Source organism: Zeus faber (genome assembly GCF_960531495.2).
Source record: "Zeus faber genome assembly, chromosome: 8".
Classification (NCBI taxonomy): domain Eukaryota; kingdom Metazoa; phylum Chordata; class Actinopteri; order Zeiformes; family Zeidae; genus Zeus; species Zeus faber.
Window position 1 is genome coordinate 29,322,871 of NC_137195.1, and position 26,249 is coordinate 29,349,119.

General features: G+C 42.4%; 1 protein-coding gene across 1 annotated transcript in view; it reads right to left on the minus strand.

The window, feature by feature from the left end:
- The window catches only part of gask1a (golgi associated kinase 1A), a 32,450-nt gene extending 9,012 nt beyond the window's left edge, over window positions 1–23,438 (minus strand). Inside the window, exons 1-3 of the mRNA XM_080005918.1 lie at window positions 23,375–23,438; window positions 3,341–3,523; window positions 1,271–1,714 (exon numbers count right to left, since the gene is read on the minus strand). Coding sequence (XP_079862044.1) covers window positions 1,271–1,714; window positions 3,341–3,523; window positions 23,375–23,377 — 630 coding nt within the window. The 5' untranslated portion in view covers window positions 23,378–23,438. The remainder of the gene's footprint in view (window positions 1–1,270; window positions 1,715–3,340; window positions 3,524–23,374) is intronic.
- Window positions 23,439–26,249: the final 2,811 nt, after the last annotated feature.

The following is a 26,249-nucleotide window of genomic DNA, read 5'->3' on the forward strand; positions in this document are numbered from 1 at the left end:
AATCTGTAACCTGACTGAGAATGTGTGTGCATGTGTGTGTGTGTGCACGAGTGCTTGCGCTTGCATGACTGGTTGCGTGAGTCATTATCTCCTCATGGCCCTCCCTAACATTCCATTCCCAAGACATCCAGCGTTCACATAATCTATCTAACATAGAAATAATTAATATTTATAATTTATATCCTATATCTCCATAACAACAATTTATCCTGTGCATAGAATCACATTTTGTATATTTGTATAACTTAAAGGTCTGCTACATAAATTCTACACACTGCACCTTTAAATATCTGACTATTTCTGTTTTGGTGTTGGATATTTGTTTACATATGACCAATTTATTTTTATACTTTATATTTTATTTTATTTTATTTTATTTTTTGTTTGTTTTATACTAAATGTTTTCGGTCTGTTATGTTATGGTCTGTAGTGAAACGCACCAAATCTAATCAGAAGAAATTCCTCGTACATGTCAATGTACCTGGCGAATTAAACTGATTCAGATTCATGCATTCAGGCAGACTGCAAGGCTCTCGTAAAAACCTTCCCTGTCCCAGAACAAACAGAAGCAGAAAAATAAATGTTATGAGGCCATCAAGACTTTCTATTCTCTCCTGTAGCTTTCCTTTTGTCAGTGCCCTGCAGTAAGTGCTCTTACTGCAGACCATTGTATCGCTGCACTATGGCCTCTGGCTGTCTGTGCTACTGCTGTTGCTATGACTCCAGAGTCAAATGCTATCGAGGCCGTGCCCTGCTGTAACACTGGATCAGAGTTAACACTGGGAGAAGAACATATATGTCATTTGACTTGACATTTATGTCATGACATTTCACTGCATATAACTAAGTATGTAAATGTATGTGACAAATAAACCTCTTGAATCTTGAATATATAAAGTATTTCTACTATTCACACCCTGCTTGAGCCATTTCTTAGTGAAAGGATGTCTCAGGACTACACATTTAAATCAACTGAGCAACCAACAGAGGCTAAACTTTTTCCATAAGGAGTATGATACTCCTATGGTTGTGTGATTCCAAAGGTGGAACTGCACGTGTGCTCTTCTAGGCTATGGTTGGGTTGATTGCGAGCCAAGCCTCCCTTCTACATGAACAAGTAGTAATTTGAACCAAAGCTGCAACATCCTTCCTAAGAATGAAAAACACTTGACAGTAATTAATTTATTGCTTGTGTCTGTTTTACCCACAGCAGAAAAAACATTAATTTCATATGTCTTAATTGTGCATGTCGTTTTATAATTCTTCCTACCTGTAGTAAAAAGTCGAAGAGAGCCAGCCTCCCCCACTCTGAATGGTGGACCCCCACGCAAGGAGCTGTGTTCAGGCCCGCAGCCTTCCCACAATGCACTTTGAGAATCTCTTGGTACTGGACCCAGCTGAGCGGCACTGAATTCTGGTCGTTGTCCCGGTCGGCCAAGTGTTGGATATCCGGGTCCCACCAGACAGCTGGTCTAGGTGTGCCGCTAGTGTACTTGTAGGGTAATACGTCGCTGTGGAAAGTCCTTAGGACCGCCGGAAGGCTCCTGTTGAGTCCCAGGACCCTGTCCAGGTGGAAGGCAAAAACCTCGTACCAGTCTTCGGCGCGTTTGACCAAAGAGCAGCTCCCATGCTGGCAGCACTCGCTGTGGCTTCCTGATACTCTGTGTTTCAGTGCATCATGGGTAGACGGGTCCTTCTTAGGGCCTATGAATGTCTGAAGAAATACATAAAAAACACACTGTAGATCAGTGGTTCCCTTCCAAAGAACAACAAAGGGGTGCAAGGTCTTAGAACTGTTCAGAGGCTGTCAAAAATACATTTATAAAATCTGTCACCATGCTTGTTTGTAACTTTTGTTCTTGTTGCAAACCAAGCCAATGCATGGAAGGAGCTCAAGTTTTCATGTTTCAGGTTGGGGTTGATGTTCCCTTTTGGGGGAAAACTTACTTTCTTATGTTTGGCTTAACTTGACTATAAAAACATAACAAACTTGAATGTACTCTCAACTAAAATGATGGATATGGAGCATACTGTATGGAAACGCTGTGAAAAAATGTGCTCTACTGAGCTAGATTCATATATGTTGTTTTTTTACAACAGCTTTTTGAAGTGTAAACATTTACCCAGAAACCCACCATAGAAGTAAACTAGCCTTAAGATAGAGACGACAACCACTAACAACAGTTCTGCCTGTTCCATCTTAAATATATTTAAGAAATTTGAGCGCTCCGTGGACTCTACAATGACCTCTCAGAGGAAGAATGCAGTGTATGTTCCTGGTTATATGTAAGAAGCAGATATACTGTATATGAAAAGACAACTCCCTTGACGTAGTGTTGAATGACAAACTAACTAACTTTACCTGTAGAATACGCTGATTCGTGGCATTGTAATTCAGGGCAACTTGAAGCACTTGTCCATGGGCAGGAACCCTGGCCTTGCTGACCACCTCACCCATAGCAAGGAGCTCAATCTTCTGGATGTCGTCATCACTGAGCCAGGGTAGGGCATGGCGATCTAGACTCATTCGGATTGGCCTCTGGTCGGTGTCTGGGAAGTCCTGCGGTCTATAGCTCTGACACAATCTTCTGTCGCCTTTCATTTTCACTGCCTTAAATTTGGAGAAGGCCTTGTTCTGCTCTAATACATTGAGATTTGTTATCTCAGATTGCTCCATGGAGAAATTATGCTGTTTTTTGAGATTCCTGGGTGGGCTTTTCACAGCCTGCTCCTTACCAGTTTTGTCAGATGTCCCAGAGTGCCTTGTTGCATGTTTCTGTTTTTGGAAAGAATTGTTACGTCTGCTGTTGACTTGTGCATCTGCATGTCTCTTTTCCTGTCTTTCCCCCCAGCCATCTTTATGATGGCTATTTTTAGTTTGAAGGTTTGTCCGACCGTCTGACCATCTGTCTGCCTGTCTGCCTGCCTGTTTTCTGTCTCTTATTGGGGTATTTCCAGGAGAAGGGTTGAGGGCTGTGGTCTGGCTCTTTGCTAGATGATTGTGTGTTTTTGAGGAAGGCGCACCCACAGCCCTGCCGGTGCCCAGCTTAATTCTATGCCTTGGCAATGTGCTGTTGACTGTAAACTTTGGAAGAAGGGAATGTTGAAGATCTGTTGGGTCCTGGCCAGCGTCTGGCCTCTCCTGCCTTTTGGAGGCAATTCCATTACCCTTGTGCTTTTTCCTGCGTGAACCAGCATGACTTGTATCTGGGACAGCGTGTGCATCTATGCTAGCAGTGCTCGTCACATGTTCTGAATGCTTGGTCGCTATGATTAGACGTTTGGGCGTAGCTTTCCAGGCCCCACTATGTATGTTAGTAGTCGGAGGAGAGCCTCTTACACTGGCCCTGACCCCACCTGCCGAGCTCAGGGCCTGGGACGGAAGCTGGTCGAAGGCAGGTGGCGAGTTGGGGAGGCGGATGGTGCTGATCATGATCACGGAAATCGTGAGGAAGAGGAGGACAAACGGGAAGAGGAGAAGCACTCTTTGACTGCAGCAGAGCCTTGACCTCGTCCTCCAGGCCTGGGAAAAGGAACAGAGAGGGGCAAAGGAATTGAAGAGGCGGGAGAGAAAAACAGAGAAAAAACACCAAAGTTAAGCAAAGGCCAACAAAGCTATGCTTATAATGGAGAAGTGCCATTAATTGCAAAGATAACACTTGTGCAGTCAACTGAGTGGAATGTTCACATTGATGTGGGGGCTTTCGAAAAGACAGAGTCCGATGTCTGGAGAACAGGCATGTGGAACACAAATACACCTTATTCACATTGTGTACAATGCCGCTGGCACTTCAAGAAAGAATAGAAGGATGAGAATGGAGCACAAATTGCGATTGGCTTCAAAATTGTGTTTTCCTGATTCCCACGTCGTCGATGTGCAACCTATTTTAAAACAGCGGGATTAAAAATACTTGAAATGGAAATGAGAGAAAATCGAGAGACTGAAAGAACAAGAACAGCAGAACTCAGCGAGAGGGGAGCTAATCCACATGTATCCTGTTTATGGTGCATAAAAGTGGAAATTGCAAGAACACGGGTGGTTTGGGGGCAGGGGACAGAGGACTGCAAGGTTATGAAGCTTGAGTCTGGCTCTGCGCTCTCAGCAGCTTACAGCAGAACTGGACTCATCCAGCCGAGACCAACACGATTGTGGCACCCACATATTTCATGGGCTGCCTTGGGCATGCAAATACGAAAGTGAAGGCGCCTCACACAATATGCTGTCACCCTCTGTTTTTGGCCTTCTGTGTGCCCGGAGAAAAAAAAAAGGCTCTGCAAAATGCAATGGTAACGTCGGTAAAATAATTCTATGTAATGTGACATATACGGCAGTGCCTTCGCATTCGATGAATAAGTCATTTGCCCTGCTGAAAGAGTGCGCCTTGGCTATGAAAATAAAGTAAAAAGACAATTTTCCACAACACATCAAAATGCCTCGACAGTGTCAGTTTCGAATGCCCTTCCGTTACCCATCCTCACCTATGGCTGGTTCCGAAGGTGGAAAAAGCAGACTGTCCTCATTCACTCCTCAACAGGGTGACCTAGATATCTGCTACCTCTCCACTCTTCTACCTGGCTGCTTTCCAACACCCTCCACCCCATTTTGTTGGAGGAGGAGGAGGAGGGGAAAGGAATTTTACAGACCCCCAAGAAGTCATTCTCCTGTCTCCGAGAGCCGTTGATGACATTCCCAGAGCCCCCTCCACCTGTAATAGGATTCCATTACCCCCCCCCCCCGCTCCTCCACCACCATCCCACCTCTCTCCTGTTTCCTCATGACCAAGGAGTAGTTTGTTCAGGAGAAAAAAAATCCAGTGCAGTACTACAGTATTAAAGTGAGGTGAGGGTGGAGATTTTTGGGCCAACTGTCTTGACTATAATCCTAAACTGACTGAGATATTGTGCAAATATATACACTGATGCCGGCTTTAGTGTTGGGCTAAGTAATCTTTACTGTAGGTGAAATGTGACACAAAGTATATTTATTTTAGCACCGGTATTTTTTTATTGTTGCAGTTTTTTACTACTTTTATAGCGCTGCAGGTCTCAATACATTGATTCTGCAGTGACTGCAATGCATTTATGCCAAATAATGGATTTAAGTACCAAAAGTTCAACATTCCAAGCTCTTGGCAATTAAAGACTTGGCAAAAAGTGACGGCTGATTAAAATTACTTCCATTCACAAGTATAATAATTATTATTATCATTTTAATTGTGTTGAAAACCGAGACAAATTGGTAGTGACTGTTGAAAACGGGGATATTTTAGTGTTATACACTCTGTCGGGACTCGTGACCCACAGCCCCAAACCGGGACAGTCCCGGACAAACCGGGATATCTGATCACCATGTGTAACACCCATCTTTAACTGTCCCGACCGCGTTACAGGAATTATTTTTTTTATAAGAAAATCACTATCAATATGTGTATCAATTAATTTGGGATATATGTCGACTCATGGGGGTTTCATGGCAATGACTCTCCTACTCCTCCTCCACCCAGCTTCTCCTCTTCCCAAAGAGGTGCTTCCCTGAGGCTGAACGGCTGCAGCACCTGTTGTGTCTCCACCCAATTCTGCACGCCTGCAGCCAGGAGAGAAAGCTGCAGAGCGAGAGAGAGAGAGAGAGAGAGAGAGAGAGAGAGAGAGAGAGAGAGAGAGAGAGAGAGAGAGAGAGAGAGAGAGAGAGAGAGAAGAGAAAAGCCAAGAGCCGTCGGATAGACACCTGGCTGGTCTGAACGGGAGAGAGAAGTTATTAGGGGAGACGTATGTGGGTGCAGGTTTTTGGCTGTCAGATTTGAGTATGAGTCGAGGAGCCAGACGGACCGGGAGAAAAGAGGCACAAAAAACCTGCTGTAAGACAGATAGAAAGACAGACAGAGAGAGAGCGAGAGATAGAGAGAGAGATAGAGAGAGAACAGAAAAATAGAATAGGGCAAAAATACCTTTGTTCAGCCGGCAATAATGTGCTGTTACATAAACCTATCAAATCAAATAACATTTTTTATACAGCACTTTCAAATAATGCTCCAAGGTGCTATACATAGGGCAGGAATATAATAAAAAAAGACACATTTAAAACAACAGAAAGAAAACTGGGGACAGGAATATAAGAAATAAACATACAGTACACAATAAACAGACATATACTGTTATAAAACAGAAGCTGCACAAGGTGCCTACAAATTGTGACGGGTATTTAAATCTACTCTCAACCATTTAAGGACATCTTTTTTAAAGAATATGCATATATATATATATATTCTTCTAAAATATATATACATACACCGCACACACACTCAATAGACTGGTCGTCAAAACGCTGGGCAATCTTCCAATGCCGGCTAGATCACCAATCGGCCATTAACCAAAAAGTAGAAGCTACTTGTTCTTGTTACGCTACTGTTTTCATCCCGATAGATTTTGTGTTTAAAGAACCGGTTTGTTATTTGTTATAACCTGTTATAACTTGTTAAAATGCTGGTTACCATTATTTATAACCACTGGTGGATGAATGCACGGCCTTGCTTGACCTGCCACTCCTGGGCCTCCAATTTCCTCCCTCAGAAAATATTTTTTATACTTGATGAAATATAAAGTTTAATGCACTTTAATATCTGGCCGGCTGGGTCATCATGGAGTGTTGCCAGATTGAATTGACAATTTCCAGACAATTTGTTGAACATTATGTCTGCGTTTTTGATGATAGAATGGCAGTATAGTAACATAAAAAACACTCGTCAATTTCTTACAAAACAAGCCCAAATTGACAAGCCTCGTTATGGATTTTGCTCGCAAAAGAGAAAAGAAGAAAGTACTTCTAAAATAAATAAAATATATATAATTGATATCTATTTGTGATATTATGATCCATAGGCTGCTCTGAATAAAGTCAATTAGACCATGTTGTTGGTTGGCTGGGGTCATAAAAGCCTACTAGGTTGACTGGGGTATAACTAAACCCATTTTTTGACTAGGGTCATGTAGACCTATTGTTGTGTTGACTTGGGTCATATTGGCCGACTGGTTGGTTCACCATGGACATATTGGCCTACTGGTTGGTTGACTAGGATCATATTGGCATACTAGTTGGTTTACTAAGGTCATATTGAGCCGAAATAGTTCAGTTGGAAGAGCGTTAGACTGAAGATCTAAAGGTCCCTGGTTCAATCCCGGGTTTCGGCAAGTGCTTCAACAGACCTGTACCGTGGGTTGTTGGCTTACATGTAATAGATGTGGTGTTACATCAATTGTTAACCATTAGTGTCATATTAGTGGGGATGGTAGCTCAGGCGGTAGAGCTGGTGGTCTAGTGATCTAAAGGTTGCTGGTTCGATCCCAGGCTCCTCCTGCTAGCATGCTGTAGTGTCCTTGAGCAAGACACTTAACCCCTAATTGCTCCTGATGGCTGCGTCCGTCGGTGTTTGAACAATTGTAAGCCGCTTTGGATAAAAGCGTCTGCTAAATGTAAATATTGGCTGACTGGTCAGTTCACTAGGGTCATATTGCCCTACTGGTTGGTTGACTAGGATCATATTGGCATACTGGTTGGCTTACTAAGGTCATATTGGCCAACTGGTTGGTTTACTAGGGTCATATTGGGCTACTGGTTAATTGACTTGGGTCAATTTGGCCAACTGGTTGGTTCACTAGAGACATATTGCCCTACTGGTTGGTTCACTAGGGTGAAATTGGCCAACCGGTTGGTTGACTTGTGTCATATTGCCCTACTGGTTTGTTGACAAGGGTCATATTGGCCTCCTGGATGATTGAGTAGGGTTATGTTGGCGAATTGGTTGGTTGACTAGGGTTACATTGCCCTACTGGTTGGTTGAGTTGGGTCATATTGGCCTACTGGTTTGTTAACTAGGGTCATATTGGCATACTGTTTGATTGAGTAGGGTCATACTGACCTACCGGTTGGTTGACTACGGTCATATTGGCCTGAAGGCTTTACTATTGAGAAATCTACCACTCTGCTGGCCAATGGCTACATCTGCACTGAACATTAGAGACTACAAACGGGAAGTTGCCAATGTTACGATTTGGATATACTGCATCAAAAAGTAGTTTGAAATAAAATGTGATATTACTGTATTTCAAAACATGTTTTCATTTGAAAAATACACTAAGACACTTTATTCAAGATTCAAGATTCAAGAGGTTTATTCGTTACATACATATACATACGGTCATACATACAGTATATGCGCTGAAATGTCGCGGCACCCGGAGATTATGCACAATAAGCTCTAAAAATACTAAAAATACTAAAATGTGCGTAATCAACACAAGGCGCTCGCGAGGTGACTGCAAAGGGGGGCACCACAATCGTGATTCTGGGTTCTAGAATTATATAATAGTATTAATTGTCTGGGTTGTATTAAATATAACATATATTCAAATCATTGTAGATGAAACTTACCTTAACTTACCTCCAGTACTTACCTCGACCCGAGCATCAGGCAGGCTCGAAGACCTCTGATCACGTTTACAGGACCAAGTACATGATTTGATCATGTTCACAGTCAAACTAGTGTGTTTTAAATAGTGTTCAACCATCTTCTATCTCTGTCTCCAGACCATAGGATTGGGACAGATAAGCAGACTAAATAAAAGCAGGACGTCAAACATTCCAACTACTGTTTAAACATGTTAAGTCATGTTTTGAAGCTTATAGAATGAGTCCAACAGGAAAATATTTGCTGTGAGAGACTGGGACTATAATGTGAATTTCCCTTTTTAAAAAGGAGATTTAACATTTCTTTAAAGCTTGAACGTGTGCCCTGTATCTGTGGTCCTGTAAACGTGATCAGAGGTCTTCGAGCCTGCCTGATGCTCGGGTCGAGGTAAGTACAGGAGGGAAGTTGTGGCGCAGTGCATTGCACTGCTGCCTCACAGCAAGAGGCAGCAGGGTTGGATTCCCGCCTGGGGCGCTGTTGGCACCGGCGGGTTATCTCCCAAATAGGAGCCTTTCTGTGGCTCCTATTTGTTACATGTTCTCCCCGTGCTCACATGGCGTTTTCTCCACCTCACCTCAGTAAGGACTCCCCTCAAAAACATGCACATATCATCGTCTGACCAGTGATGGACACCTGGTCCCTGGGCGCGTCCAGGTATGCTGCCCACTGCTCCTGGCTGTGGCCCCGGAGGAAGGACAGGCCAGGATGGGTTAAATGCAGAGAAACCATTTCACCGGCCACCATCAAGCATGTATGTGTGTGTGTGCAAGCATGTGTTGTGTGACAAATAAAGACTGTTTCTTCTTCTTTTCTGTTGGACCGTATTTAAGCACAGTGAGACGCTGCAGCAGAGTGGTTTTTATTTTTATTTTATAAAGTTATGCCACACCCCAGGACACAAGCACTAGCAGGAAAAAGAACCAAAGATATTGTCCTATAACGACGAGCATTACCTTTAAGATACTGGGTTAAATAACGTGCCATTAAAGATAAAACTTTGATATAAAGAGCTCACAAAAGCTTCAAACTTGTTAGCAGGTATTAGATGTATTTTGGGGCGCCCACTTTGTAAATTTACAAATTAAGAAACACATACTAGCATTTAGGTTTTAAGAGACACACATACATGCTGGATCAAATTGCAAGGTGCAAATCACACACGTGGATGTAAAGTCATTCTAAATAACCCTCGAGAGAAAGATCATCCATCTGTTAAAAGATCCACACGATGCATGCTGAAATATCACATCTTGTAAAAGATTCAATGTTTGGAGTGTCATTGAAAAATATCATAGGGCTCAGAAGTGCAATGAAATACTGGAGCCATCCTTGAATGAAACCCATCAAGCCCTTCTGCTGCCACAGTCTCACACAAACACAAACCGACAAGGAAAAGGTCAATAAAACCATCTTTCTTCAGCGCAATGTAATGGAAATGAACGGGAAAAGTGTTCATCTCAAATGAAAGCGAAAAGGAAGTAACTGACCGGTTCTAACCACGAACGCTGGCTCAAGGGCAGAGCACATCGACATGCATCCGAGTGGATCAGGTCACACAATCCCATAATGTGAGGACACACACACACACGCACACAGAAGCACACACATCCATGACCTTGTTACCTTGAACTGTGTCCCAATGCCTGTCTTAACGGCATCTGAGAGTTGCGAAACCCAACTCCGCTCTTCCTATAGTACAGAAATGCAAGTGGCTTACTTTCAATCAATGTTTTTCCCTCTGATGCCAGGCTTTATCAACTTACCAATATGTTTTAAATGGGGTGGATCGATTCACCATGGAGGGTGCAGGTGCATTTCGCCTTTCGTAAGACAGTTGAGTAGTATGGTATCAAGGGGTCAATGCGGAAGAACAAGCTAGACAATCTCACGTGGAGAGAAGATAGGTCCTGTTTATACCTGGCATTAACGGGTGTCTTGGGTGATCCAATCACAAGTAGACAGCGTTAAGTACGTCTGTTCACACCTGGCATTAGAATGCATCTCCACATACGTCTAGAGAAACCACTTGTTATCAGATCTCAATTCCTCGCTCTATATGCAAATAAACACGTACATCATTTCCGTTTGCAAAGACCAAATGCGAAGACCTTGGCCTGCGAAGACTGACATTTTGGTGCTGTGGGTACTGTACGCAGTGCAGGGTTCAGGCTGAACAAGATCAGAAATATATGTATATATATATATATATATATATATATATATGGTTTTTTTTATATGTGTGTGTATGTACAGTATATATGTATTTTGTACATTGTATTTCATTTTGTTGCTAGTGAATGTTACTGGAGCGTATGAGGATAATATATAAACACAATAATCAGTTGAGTTATCATCATTGAATGTCTTCCATGTCTTCAAGGACTTCTGGAGAAACTTTTCAGTTGCCGCTCCCGCTCGTCACTTCCGCTTTGTGGACTGCACGCGAGGGGGAGGGACAATCCATTAGAAATATTGGGGATATCTTTATTGGGGATGTGTCAGATAATTCTCAATTAGGGTTGTACCTGACTCAGTGGATTTGGCTGTTCAATGTTAATATGAACGGGGAACGGCCAGGGGCGGAAATTACGGGGGAGGCAGGAGAGTCCAGATCCCCCATTCCTGGGACAAACAGAGAGTTGTCCACCTCAATATATCATTGTAAACATAACTTTATCGTTTTAAATAATCGCGGCTCTGCGCCCCAATCGCTCCCTCTCTGATGGTTCCGACTGAGCCGACAGCGCGCCAGCGATGGGTCACCTATGATCGGTGCGCCTTCATCCTCTGAAACCAATTTGGCAAGACTGATGGGGGTCCAGTGGGGTATAGATCCCACTTGGAGACTCCTTCATAGAACTGCAGTTACAAAGCTACAGTCACTCTCATTCTATGTCAGGAGGCTCCAGTCCAGGGTGAAGGCTGAAGCAGCCAAAGCCAACAGTGAATGTGCATGCACACACCACAACCATGTCAATCTTTCATGCCCAATAAAGGGCACTGGGGAGCCACTAACATCACACATACTGTATACACAGAGATAGTCTTGGTCACTAAACACAGGCAACACAACGAAGAATCTGAGTAGCCCGTAACACAAAAAGTCTGCTCAGCTGCAATGCCAACAACAGACTGGGAAAGAGACCCTGTGGTAACATTGCTCAGGTAAAACCAGACAAAAGGAGACGGTGACGACCAAGACTCTGCCATACAAATGTCCTCAACCCCAACACCCCTAAAAAGGGCAGTCAAGGCGACCACACTCGAGTAGAGTTGGCACAGAGAACGGTCGGTACATTCCGAGCTGCCGACTCATAAGCCATCGCGATACAATTGCATCACCAATGAGAAAGGCATTGAGAGTGGATGCTCAATAGCACACAAACAGTTCTTGTAACAACCAAATTGAAGCTGTGCGGTCCACTTAGCATGCCAGCGAGCGTAAGGAACACAAAGAGTGAAGACACTCCTCCCCCACATCCTCGTGAGGAGTAGGAAGAAAGGCATCGAGGGTAACCACCCTCGATCCGTACGAGCTTATCATAACCTTAGGTGTAAACGTCAGGGGATAGGAACTAACACCACACTGCTGATCCCTGGCGGATCCTTGACACAGATTGCAGAGGTCAGAGCGATAAGCAGCCGCGCCTTAAAGTACAGCAGTTTCAGCGGGATCTGAGACATAGGTTCGAAAGGCGTGCAACAAAGCATGTTCAAAACCAGTTCCAGATCCTACTGGGGAGTGACAGCGTGCGTCACAGGACGTGCACGTCGCAGCCTCATTAAGAAATGCTTCACGAGTGGGTATCTAAACACCAGACCATTAACGAAACCCTCATCAGGTGCTCTGGTGGTCTCTGTGGACCAGTGGCGGGGAGCCGTGCTCTTTCCTGCAGGGAGAGCTGCCGTCTCCTCGCCTCCCTCTTCCTGAGGCACTTGGTGGTTTTGGCCAGAAGAGTCCTGTCTCCATGATTGGTGCGTTGAGTAAAGCCTTCTTCTCGGATTCACGCATGGCAGTCATGCTGACCACTGACAATGCGTGGACTCACCCTCAAATGCTGCTTGTGTCTGGGTGAGGTGGAGGATGGCCGTAGAAGCCTTTTTCTGTTTTCGTTAGTTTCCTATGCCCCTTTCCCCCTGCGCCAAAAACCCGCTAACACTTGCTAACATCCATAATTTTTCATTAGTGGGAAAGGTAACACCCGGGTTTCAGCCCCGGGTCAAATGACCCTGCAATAGACACAGGTTTTAATTGGCTCCAGCTCCGATCATCTCTGATGGAAACAGGACATCCGGGTAGACACGCTAATTTTGGCCCCTTTATCTGCGTGATGCGACACCCGTCGAAGTTCGCTGGCGCATAATTAGACAGGAATATCCATCCATCGTCTTTCGATCATTTCATATCCATTGAGGATCCAAAATCAAAATCAGAAGTTAATGACCTTTTTCCTGCATGGAGGAGTGCGGAGATCGCTCCCTGGGGAGCACAGCTGAGAACCCTATGCTCCCCACCGGTCTCCCAAGCCACTCCCACATCGCTACCAAGCGTATCTCCACTCCGCTCGCGGGACCGGTCCTTTAGCAATCCAGCACAGATATACGAACGGCTATTTTGTAGGACTGTTTCTGTATCAATCACACTGGGACCACGACACGCCCCTTTTCCAGCATGTTCATGACCTTAAACGTGAAAAAACAACAGAATTTTTCCTGGCAATGGGAAAGGCATCAATCGCCTATTTTTAGCGGGTTTACCTGTGTTTAAATACAGGGTATATCCACTAATTTTGGTGTATAAATGGCACTTAGAGCTGTCCACTTGTGATCGGATCACCCAAGACGCATGTTAATGGCAGGTGTAAACAGGGCCTCAGAGCATTGTTGGCAAAGAAAACAACACTTGAATGAAATTTTCATTCCTTGAAATAAAAACCTTCATTCATTCCAAACTAAGTACATTACATTTAGCAGACGCTTTTATCCAAAGCGACTTACAATTGTTCAAACACCGACGGACGCAGCCATCAGGAGCAATTAGGGGTTAAGTGTCTTGCTCAAGGACACTACAGCATGCTAGCAGGAGGAGCCTGGGATCCAACCAGCAACCTTTAGATCACTAGACCACCAGCTCTACCGCCTGAGCTACCATCCCCTAAAATCAAAACACTCTATTAAATGCTATTAAAACAGGCCTCATTTTTTTTTTTTAATGTTTTTGATTGCTTTATTAATGTTTTCTTGTTGATATGCAGAAGTAAAACAATGTCCAACAGCAGGGGATTGAATCCACAAGGTGGAATAATCTTCCCCACCGACTTCTAACTGGCGCGATAGCTTTATTTAGTTCTTATCTGTTTCTATAATGAACTGAAATAGCGTTTGTTAAAGCTAATTAAAATAAGGAAAAAATAAGAATAAGCTGAGCTAAATTGAAAATATAATTAATATTAAACAATATAAGGAACAATTAATTTGAAAAAAATTGAGCTACGGTGGACTAGAGTAGAAAAAGTAAAGTAAAAAAAAAAAAGCATGATTCAAAATTGCTGTTGCTTTTCCTTTGCCACGAATTCACCGTCTCCGTGGGAGAAAGCTGTAGCATTTGATGGCTGTAGTTGCGCGACATGAGCGCATTTTTCGGCGCTCTGCTGAAAGTCTGAGAAAATGACTGGCGACTCTCCAAAATCTTCCCCCCCGAGGGGAATTTTGACCGCATCAAATCTTCCAAATACTCCCCTTATTTGGGCTCAGGTACAGGCACGTTACACCGCCTTTCCTCAACTCAAATGTGGTACTTGAAGTCAATTCTATCCACTCCATTGAAGCATTGTTGAAAAATGTTGAAAAAATCGAGTTTTTTCAACTATGAGTCCTTTAGAATAGCATATGAAAAGTAAATGGTAATGCCCAAAATAACCTTAGAATATAAATGAGCCTGCATTTAAATATATCAGTCTTGTTTCATTACCAAAATGGTTGCGAGCGAACTGACCTCCTTTTAAAGTGAGTTACTGTCATTGTAAGTCCACAATTGTGTGTTCTACATGTGTTGTGTGCATGTGCGTGAGGGCGTGTGCCTGTGTGTGTGTGTGTGTGCATGGCACCACCATCCCACCCACTATCATGTGTCAACAAGCTTGTGCTGTGTTGGTAGTGCGCAGTCTGATGTTGACAGCTGGCCAGGTGGCACATGTGTGTACAAGAATGACAGTAATTACATTTTAAATATTTTGTGTCTAACACACGTGCAGGCACGTGTGTCCGCCAGAAAGCGGTAGTACATTTGTTTTTTATTACCAATGACCCCACTCTTCTTTATACGGCTGCACTTAAAGGAATAGGCTTGTTATTTTTCAACTCAGGCCTTATTAAAATGTTGGTTCCCATCATATGCCCCTTTTCCCCTTGATGTCTATGGTGCCCTTTTTATCAGGCGTGTTTCTTTTTGTAAGCGTGAATGGGCATCGAGATAGCGGATTTTCTGGGCCAGATATGCATATTCATGGAGAATGTGTCCTCGGGACGCCCGCAATGGTAAGCATCGGAGCCCCTGTAATCTGCGCTCCGATGTGTGTCCCTGTGCCGCTCCGATTCCTTATTGAACGGAACCAAAAAACACTGTGCATGACAGGGACACTTCCCTATTCACTCTCCCACTGTTCAACATTTGTGAGCACACAATCGTTAAACAGCAGGACTTGAAAGTTTTTTTAACATATATTGAACTGTAGTAGAGACACCAAGTCCTTCACGTGTATCTGAGTGGTGGTAGTTTATTTATTTTTGATTTCATGTCCAAAGATACTAGTAACCAAGTGGTGGCACGGTGGCGCAGTGCATTGCACTGCTGCCTCACAGCAAGAAGGTCCCAGCGAAGGTCCTGGGTTCGGGAATCGAACCCAGGACCTTCGCTGGGTTCGGTGCGCTGTTGGCACCGTGCTCCGGCGGGTTATCTCCCGAATAGGAGCCTTTCTGTGTGGAGTTTGCATGTTCTCCCCGTGCTCACATGGGGTTTCCTCCATCTCACGTCAGTAAGGACCCCCCCCAAAAACATGCACCCATCATTGTCTGACCAGCAATGGACATTTATCACCTAGTCCCCTGGCGCGTCTATGTATGCCGCCCACTGCTCCTGGCTGTGCCCCCGGAGGAAGGACAACCCAGGATGGGTCAAAAGCAGAGAATCCATTTCACCGGCCACCATCAGAAGCATGTGTGTGTGCAAGCATGTGTTATAGTGTGGTGTGTTGCGTGATAAATAAAGACTGTTTGTTTGTTAACCAGTGAAAGAAATTTGAATGGCACAAAGCAGGTGATATATGTAGTGCTGGGTAAAGATGAGGATGGTTTATTACTGGGGAGAATCAAGCTAATCCTGATTTATTGAGGCTCTTGCGTTTTTCTCCTTGTTGAAAGAAAAAAACTCGTTCAGCTCTGCCAATTTGTTGAATTTGTTTTCTTCATGAAGCAAGAAGCAGACTCATTAGATGCAAGGACCTTCTCGATGACTATCCCTTACAACATGCATGAGGCGACCACAACACTTGGAGGTTGTTTCGAGTCACTGTGAGGGGCACAAACTGCAAAGTTCCTTACAGGTCATAAAATGCAGACGGGAAACCAACCCTTGAAAGGGACTTGGACCGAATTTACTACCATGATAACCTGATATTTACATTCGCTGTAAGTCACCGTATGGATTTTGTTCTTTAAAGTAGATCTCATTCATCTGCTTTTGATGTTTGCCATGTGTGAAAAACTAAAGAAGTTTATTCGCAACTTGAGAAGAGTTTATAATAATTCTAATATTTGACTGTATTTGTTCTGCCCTAAAATTAATTCAATTTTTCCAATAAACTGCTGTAAACTCTACATACAATTCGTTTTACAGTATAAGCAGTGTAAACCTGACCTGGCATCATAATGCACATTAGGGTATCCAATCATAACCAGGGACACGTGAAACCACAATGTTAGTGTAGTATGAACGCATACATTGTCACTGCAGTCAAGGGAGGGCGCATTCTTCATCTTTTTTTTACAATGGATACTCATGCAGCAATTTTAATTTTTAATTTCGAAAACAATTCACTTCAAACTAAACTTGCTGATTCATATCGCAACCAAGCTAACCAAGCAACCAATATAACAGGGCATTTCCCCCAAAAATGAGGAAAGTCAAGGAACATGGCAGACATACCAAAGTCTTAAAAGGTTTAAAGGAAAGCCTTACTTATTGAGTGGGTAAAGCAACCCGATCTGAAGTGGTCATCACTGGAGGCACATGTTGATGCCAGGTGTGACTGCAGCTGGATCTTATCTGCACACAATCTGAACTCATCTGGACATAAGCCATGTCTGAACAGGCACCTAGTATAGAGGTTACGACAAAACAGGTGGCCGCTGTATATAGTACAGGGTTTGACACCAATAAAATCACTTAGCAACCTGTTTCCAAAACAGATGTTAAATAAATCGAAGATGCTTTGACTTGGTCTGAAGCCAGTCAACGTTTAGGGCCATCACTGAACAAAAGGCTTTATATAACTCCCCACTTTGCGATTCGTACAGCTGAGAGTTTGCACTGCTGCTTGAGTTGTACATTTTTCAAGTTTAACTGACTGCAGCCAATCATTTCACTCACCAAATGGTTTGCCAGTGGAAAAAATACAAACCATCTGGATCATTTTCCATCGGCCTTGACCATGTTAATATTCTACTTCAGCTGCATCATATCAAACTATCAACAGCCTTTCATCTTGTGTCGAAAATTGTTTTCTATTGGCCAAAGGAAACAAAAAAAATAATGTGCTTCATGCTCATTGCTGTGTGCAGAATTAAGCCCCCGGCACCAGAAATGGGATTGATTGGGATGTCAAAATATGGCTGCAATAGGAACACGCACGCATGGTCAAACATGTTCCCCATTCTGCATTCCATTCTCCAAAGAAGAAGAAGGTGCAACAGTACAGTTTGCTGTGTGAACGTGCGAGCCAAAGGATAACTCATGCCAAAGCTTGAGAATGCAGCCTTTCTAAAAATAGCAGGCTAGCAACAATACCCCATCACTTTTGATTTAAATCCAGTCAAATGTAAATGGGGGATTATAATTGACCGTCAAATTAAAGAGCTCTAACACAAGAAACTCTACTTGGTAACACACATTCTAAATTATATCGGCGAGACTCCGTATTACCATCACCTTTGAGTCAGCTGCGGTAATGCAATAAAAATACATATTTATCATAATATTTGGACATGTTGGACAACTCCTGCTATGCCTGCTAGTACTGTATCTTGCCAATGCTCAAACAACCAAAGCAGAGGTGCCGTTGCATTTACATTTACATTTATTCGTTCTAAAGCAGGGGTCGGGAACCTATGGCTCGTGAGCCAATTATGGCTCTTTCGATGATGATATAGGGCTCGCAGACAATTTTGAGCTAAAATTTTTCATCACAATTAACAAGTAATAAATAATTATTCTGTGTCATTTTAAGGTAAAAGAGGTAAGAGAAATTACAGTGGAGACATTACCAGCTGCTGCTCTTTTGCAGACCCCAGAGAGCGGGTCGGGGCGTATGGCCTGATACGTGATCAAATGTACTGTATGTGCAGATCCAGTGAATGCCCTGAAGGCCAGCATCAACGATTTGAACTTGATGCCGGCAGCCACAGGGAGCAGTTGTTTACACATGAAATAAATATTTTTCTACATTTTTATTCTTTTTAAGACCCTAAGAATCCTATTCATGTACACGTCCAGCCCTTTTTCTCCAAACAGGAAATGCGGGTGTGGTTAGTTAGTGAACATCACGTATTGGCAGCACCACAGCAACCAGATTGGTGAGCAGATTCTCATCAACACTCAATTGCAAGTTTGTTTTGTTTCTGAAAATGAAAGTCAGCTAGTGGCGGTCAATAGAAATCGAAAAAAAAAGACAAATACAATTACCATTGTCCATTTTCTACAATAGTCTGAGTGGGCGTTGTGGCTTGGATATCACACTGTGGAATCAATCCACTCCAGCAGGTATTTCCATTTGGGTGGATTTTAGTATTACGATTTTAAATATAATAAGAAAGGTCTTTTACTAGTCAAGCCAATATTCCAACAGGGGACAACCATTATTGCCGTGACACTGCCCTTTGCTTGCAAATAAATACCTCTAGCTCTTGCTCCGGCACATTCCCGCCCCCCATTCCTCCCTTGACTGCTACCCTCAGACCACTCCTCTCCTGTTTGTCTACTGTGCATCCTGTCTTCTGCTTTTTATTTTTGTAAGCAGCTTTGTCACCATGTGCGCTTTGTTGTCTTTTCCTTTCCCACCGATAGCGTGAACAGCCTACACACGCAACTCTCAACCGATGTGATCTGTGTCGTGGGAAAACAGCTCACCTACGCCAACACAAGAGGGAAAGTGTGTTCCTAGCTTGACAGAAAACGAGGGAGAAAGGGAAGGGAGCGCTTTTTCGTTTACAATGAAATAATTAAATAATCCCACGGCACACCACTATCCTTTTAACCAGTAAAAACATCAGAAACATGTATTAGTATTATCTTATTATTATGGCCTGCGAGTAGCGACGCAACACTCTTTAAAAATGACTCACAAACTGAAAATAATTACTGATATCTCTACAATAAACTTGTGTGCCTACAACATTGTCTTATTTGTCCCTGTGCCAGAGGGCCCTGAAAACGCCACTTGGGTGGCGTGTGGTAGGCAGAACTGCCACACTGGCACCTGTGCAGGGACTCTCCAGCATGGGGAAGGGACACAGAAGGGCCGTCTGAAGACGCCCTGGAGCCACCAGCGGTTCAACGGGCGGCACCAGTACCAACCGTCTCCCGACTGGCAGCAGCAGCACCTAGGGTGTCCGGCGGAAGACTCGGGGAGAAGCAGGCGCAGCAACCACCACAGGTTACTACTGGCAGCCAGCTTCTTTGCCTAGCAGCCACTGCTGGGACCATCCAGCAGCCCAGCAGCCAGGCCACCCCTCCAAGCAGCCCCCACAACAGCCAAGTCCGGCCACGCCTTCACCAGCCAGCGCAGCAGCTCAAGGTCCCACGCTCCCGAAGAGAGGAGAGAGTCTGCATTGTCTCTCTGGGGGAAGGAAGCCGATGGATTGTGGTGTCCTGGGGAACCAGGCCCACTGGAAGGGAACCGGTTAATTTTTTGGGATATTTGTTTGTTTAAGGTATGGGAACCCTGTTTCAGAGTCAGGTGTATTGTTATTTAAGGTATAGGAACCATGTGTCAGAGTCTGTCGTTTTAGGTATAGGAACCCTGTCGACCAGGAATCCTTCCTCGCCTCAGTTTGGTGTCAGGGGTATATGGTATGGTGAGTAGCCACACCTAACCTGGATCTAGTTGATTGGGATCAGGGTGGCTGCATGCCCATGTCATGACATTTTCTATCTGCTCCTGGCTAATTCCAGCTAGCCCACTCTCTACAATAAACTGGTGTTTACAATTCCTGTCTTCTGTGTCGCTGTGCCGGAGGTCCCTGAAAACGCCACTTGGGTGATGTGTGGTAGGCGAAACTGCCACAATGATTGTGTGTGATGAATAGTTCTAACTCTTGGTGTGAAACTTGGTCCACTGGAGCCCATATCTTGTCTGGAACTGATGAATTAGTGGAGCCTTTTTCCAGTATTTTGATATTGCAACACAAGAGCTAATTACCAGTCTTGCCAGTATACCTGGCAAGCATTCACAGCACAGCAGTTGAAAAAGACTGGCTTAGCATACACCTAAAGGGACATGTCCAGCCCCGAGGCCACTTTGTGCTGCAGTGCCTCTTTCATCAACGTTCTGCATGCACTTACCATATTATATAAACACGGATGTTGAGTGGTGACACATTTGGAATGTTTTCCCCCACGCACAGCACCAATAAATTGCCTTTATCCATCCCTTTCGCCACTCCCTACCTTATTTAGTCAGACATGTGTCACAGTCATGAAATCTAAAGCCCAACCCGTGCGTGTTTAATGGTCTGCAAAGCACCTTGGCACGTGCACACAGCGATGCGGTAGCGCTGTGAATAAGGTTCTCTCACTCCTCTCTTCTTGGGCTGCATTCACATTAGATTGCGCGGGGGTGCCTAAGCGCTCCTCAATTCAGTTTGTCTGGAGCGTGAAACATGTTCTTCTCCGTCAAAATGCTTTTTCGTTTATACGACAATGGTGAGGCTTTAAAGCTTTAGACAGCATTAATGGGCTGTCATCTCTTTTAAACATAATTTTCAGACACACACACACACGCATACACACCCACACACACAAACGTGCACGCTCAGAGAAACAGTGCTTCTATCGTTGGCTTGAAGCTGCGAGTGCGGTAGTATAGTTAATGGAGGAGACAAGCTACGGCCAATCTGGCTGCTGTGTTTTGAAGTTGCACCTACAATTCATCTGTTTTTGACTCTGTGACTAATTTAATCACTGTCGAATGTCATATGTGTTGGGAGAAGACCCCCAAGGCCAACTCAGGTAAGGCCTTAAATGAGGCCCATATTCATTGAATTTGGTAAAATGTAATCGGCTGTGGCTCACTTCAATACTTTGTTGAACTGGAGTCTAGGTGTAGACTGGAGTGGGAGCCCTTATTTGTTGAGACATTGACACCACATTTCTTATTTTCGTAGAACCTCCTTTATCTGAACGCCACAGTTCATTGGCAGGGTCAAGTATTTGGTTGACATGAAGGAATACACACAAAACCAATAAAGGGGTTTACTTTAACTCCAGCCGAAACAAGCACATGACTAACTTACGTTATTTACTGACAGAATGAACCGAGGACATGAAATCAATCCATTTAACTTTGCATAGTGTCTACAAGCTGCTCTGAGCCACATTTTCCTCTGGATGTCAGCTCAGTAGATACACTCCCCTTGTTACCACAAAAAAACCCTGCTTATTTCATCAACTTCCAAAGCAGCAAAAAATTATTCCAGTAAACGCCTTCCAATTTAGATCTTAAAGATAGCAGAGTCATGGAGGGCTGAATATAGGCATGAAACGTTTGAGGTGCTGCAGCTAATGTGTTCAGAGTCCCCACCCAAGGGCACTTGGGAGAAATCCAGCCACAAGTGACGGAAACCCAGCCTTTCCCAGGGTCAGCCGGAATGCAAAGGGAGTAAGGAGTACGTGCGTATGGAAATGAGTAAAGGTAAAAAGAGAGGGAGAACACAAAGAGGTTAAAAGGACATAGGAGGCGTGAAAGGGCGAGGGGCCGTTCAGCACAGTGAATAAGTTTACGCAGGACGAGACCACAAAAACAGCCTTGGCCATAGTCTCATAGCTTGGGGGAAAACGAAAGACAGGCAACCATTATGGTAAGAAAATCTCTCATTCATTCATGCCCCCCCCGACTCTATTTACTGGGTTCCTCGCCCCTTTTGTATTAGCACTGGAAAACAGAGTATTTAATCGCCATTGATCGCATTGTTTTCGATATACTCAAATTTGACCCAAAATATATTTTTTCTATTTACAAAAACAGTGCATGGGGTTATCGCCATGCTAAGATTTGATTATCAAGAAGAGACACACAAAATGTATTTAAAGGGCATTTTCACTTTAAAAAAATGTAAGCTAAAGTGAAACAGATGCACTTGAGTTAAACCGCCTGTGTTGATGGCGTCAAAAAGCGTAACAGCATCTAAAACTGAGTTACTTTGACAGATAAATATATATATATATATATATATATATATATATATATATATATATACACACAGCTATGCATATATACCTTATATATAATATACGGTATGTATGTGATATGAATGTGGATGCAGATGGGGCTGCAGAACAGGAGAGTGCAGCTGAGAACACAGGATCGACGGTAGGGGCAGGAGTCCCTTGTGTGTAGCTCACAAAGACTGCCTATACTTTGGGTATGGAGGTTTTGTGTGTGTGTCCAGCAGCGAATTCCAATGTGGGCCCCAAGGTCCCAGCCGGCAGCCTGTGGTTCGTCTCGGAACACCGGAGTGATTTTTTTTCCTGTTACAATGCAGTACATAGGAAAATGCCACTTTAGCACTTCATTCCCAGGAAAGTGGCACACAATGCACTGTATTTTCGTTTAAGCTACTTTATCTTCATGGAGTATAATGGACACAACAAAGCAGCCCACATTAGAGCGGTATTGAAGAGAGGAGGGAAAAGCAGAGGAGAGAAGAGACAGAGAGATTAAGAACGGGCAGCGTTCTCCCAGGTCTCCGCGTGACAGTTCAAACCGGCAGCCTGCATATGGAACCAATTAGAAATGCGAGACTGCGGGGACTGGTCAAAAGCGATGGCTGCCTGTCACTCGATAACACCGTTTTGACTCAACCGCCCAGGCATTATAGGTTTAAGTCTTTAGAAGGGAAAATAAAAAACAGGGCTGGGAGGGGGAGAAGACACAAAAAGGCCTGAATTCTTTAGAAATGACTGGGCTCCCATCCAACCATTAAGATCAATACAACTAAAAGACAGAGTGACGGACAGACGGACGGACAGACAGACAGACAGACAAAAAGAAAGATAGATGGACAGAACCATGGTCAGTATAGAATGAAACTTCCAAGTAACATCCAATGAATCCAGTTGCAGTAACCAGTACACTGCACATATCAATTTAATATCAACCAAATTCATATACTTACTAAGTGTCTCTGTAATATGCATGTTATTATATACAGTATATAATCATTATTATTATTCATCACAAGGTGAACATTATGTCAGTCTTCAGGAGAGAATCCCTGAGACGTTCAGATCTGCCAACTCAGCACGAACTGCTCTCGGGACACGATTTGCGGATTCACCCGTGCGAACCGCCTTGAGAATAAATAAACAATACAAAACGATAGCAATAATGGTAATGCGTACATAAGAAACACGTTCTTACCATCGTTTACCAGCATGCATGAGTGCATTCCACACCGGGCCAGCTGGTGAGGTGTGGATGAATCACTGGACAGCCCGTGGTCCTGAAGTTGCAGACGCGTCCACGTCAGACATCCCCCGATCCTCCGCAAAATTCCCTGGATTCGTTTTCGTTTTGTTTCGTTTTTACTCCGCACTATCCTCCGGATGCGTAACTTTATCTGCAGCGTCTACACCGCCAAGCTATGCAAAATAAATGTGCGTTTTCCTGTAATCCAACACTAACCTGAGAAAGTTCAGCAGCAGACCCGTCCCGAAAAGTGGGACCAGAAGCCGTTTGACTTTTACTTTGAAAAGTTGCTTTCCAAAGTAAAGGTCTGCGCCTGGGGGAAGACTCAACTCGGGCTGGAGTGAAATTTGAGACACACCAATGTGTTTCCCAGCTGCCAGAAATTGAAGACTAGTGTTAATAATAGTATTAATACTACTACTACTACTACTACTACTACTACTACTACTACTATAATTAAAAAAAATAAAAAAATAAAATAAAATAAAAAAATAAATATATATATATATATATATAATTACAGAATTATATAAGGTTATGTATTTTTAGATATTATTATATCTTTAAAGAGGCTTGGATACTTCTTACCTTTATAATTAATATTTTTATAATTTATCATTTACAATTTAGCATATATAGGCATATTTATATTATATTTATTTATATTTATTATAATGCTATTTATATTATTATCTATCAAATTATTTGATATGTATATATCAATTTATTTATGTATATTTATATATATATAGTAAATAATTGTATACATAATAATATTAATGTAATTATATTTATATAATTATGTTTAAAATAATAAAAATTATACCGATATATGTATAAACAAATAATCTGATATATATATACAGTATATCAAATTATTTTACACGTAATAATATTAATACAATTATAATAAATTGTATAAATAAAATATATTTTGGAGACCATAGCTGTCCCATATTGAGGGATGGAATTGCCTTTCCTGCTGAAAAGAAAGAAGAGAAGATTGTTCCTCTTTCTTTCATTTTCTCTTTTTGCGTTTTGATTTGGATTGGATGATTGAAACCGTTTTTATAAAGGGTAATAATCGTTTGATTACAGTTTTTCACATTTTTTTATATTCTTTCTTTTTTTATATAATAGTTTGATTCATCGTACCAGGTGGGAGATGATATCGTGATATGATTTCATCTCAAATATAATTCGCCATCTAGCGGTCAATATTCTTTTTTTCCTCTTCCCCCCGCTATTTTCTGCAGATCAAAACTTGGTGAAGTAGGCCTGGTAGATAGTTGTTTAATGATTTCTTTGCAATTGTGGCATCATTTATATATATATATATATATATATATATATATATGTATATATATATGTATATATATATATATATATATATATATATATATATACATATATATATACATATATATATATATATATACGGTCCCAATCTCATATAGATGTGTCCTCACCAATCTGAGAACATCTCTATTATTCGATAGATATAATAGAATGTTGTATTGTATATTATACTATTGTATATTATGTATATTATACAAACTGGACAAACATAGATATGAGTCCAAACATCCATACGTGTCTGTACTATACAGTAGTAAGGGAGGCAACGGTGAAATTAGGATCAAAAGTTGTTATTGTACATTCTATAATTGTGCTTCCATCTAAATTAAACATTATTTATACGCTATTAATCATTTTTCTAGGGACCGCCCCTCTCCCCCGCCCCCACCTCGAAGGTCCCCAGACCCCACGAAGAGAACCACTGTTCCAGCCTATTCCTAACGTACAGAAAGCCACCACCAGAGAGCGCCACATTACATGTTATAAGCGTGGGAAAAGGGTTTTAAAAGTCATCAACAAATCGTTCTGAAACAAATGAGGGACTGTGATTGTGTCAAAAGAACAGAGAGAGAGAGAGAGAGAGAAGAAAAATGCGCTCGGGCATCTGACCTTTCTGGCCCTCCCTAGACTTTTCCACCCGCGTGCTCATTCCTGATGGATGGAGGCCGCCACGTCTCCCCTGCTACAATTCTCCCTTTCATCCCATCCCGCACGACCTCCGACCCTGGCAACCCCTCGTCCCGACCCTCCAACCACGTGTCCACCAAACCCTCACAATGTGACATTTTGGCTTAAATAATGACTCCATTAAACGGGTCCCTCAGTGTGTGTGTGTGTGTGTGTGTGTGTGTGTGTGTGTGTGTGTGTGTGTGTGTGTGTGTGTGCACGCGCGTGTGTGTTCTATTATTCTATAGCCATTACACTGTGCAATCAAAATTAACTTCATAATGATTAGTTAAAGCAAAAAAGTTGTCTATTGCTGCTTTTACATAGTCAAAGTAAAACCTCCTAACCCCTTCTTTACTCCATAAAAGTACTCTAGTAATAGTACCACGTTGACATTTCTACTTAAGTAAACATTTATAAAGTACTTAACTGCTCTGAAATTCAGTTAAAATATTAAAAGTGTTAAAGTGTCCTGATATAACCTATACTGTATATCAGCCATAGCCAGTAATACAGCATAAAGTGTTGGTAGTACCTTTTGCTCATGCAGAGCCTGATAATAATTTAGATCCTGGCTACAAATATAGTATAGGATATACTATATATATATATATATATATATATATATATATATATATATATATATTTTAAATTTAATATAATAATAATAATAATAATAATAATAATAACAATCATAATAACAATATTATTATTATTATTATTATTATTATTATTATTATTATGATAATAATATTAATTAATTATTATTATTATTATCATTATTATAATATCAATAATAATA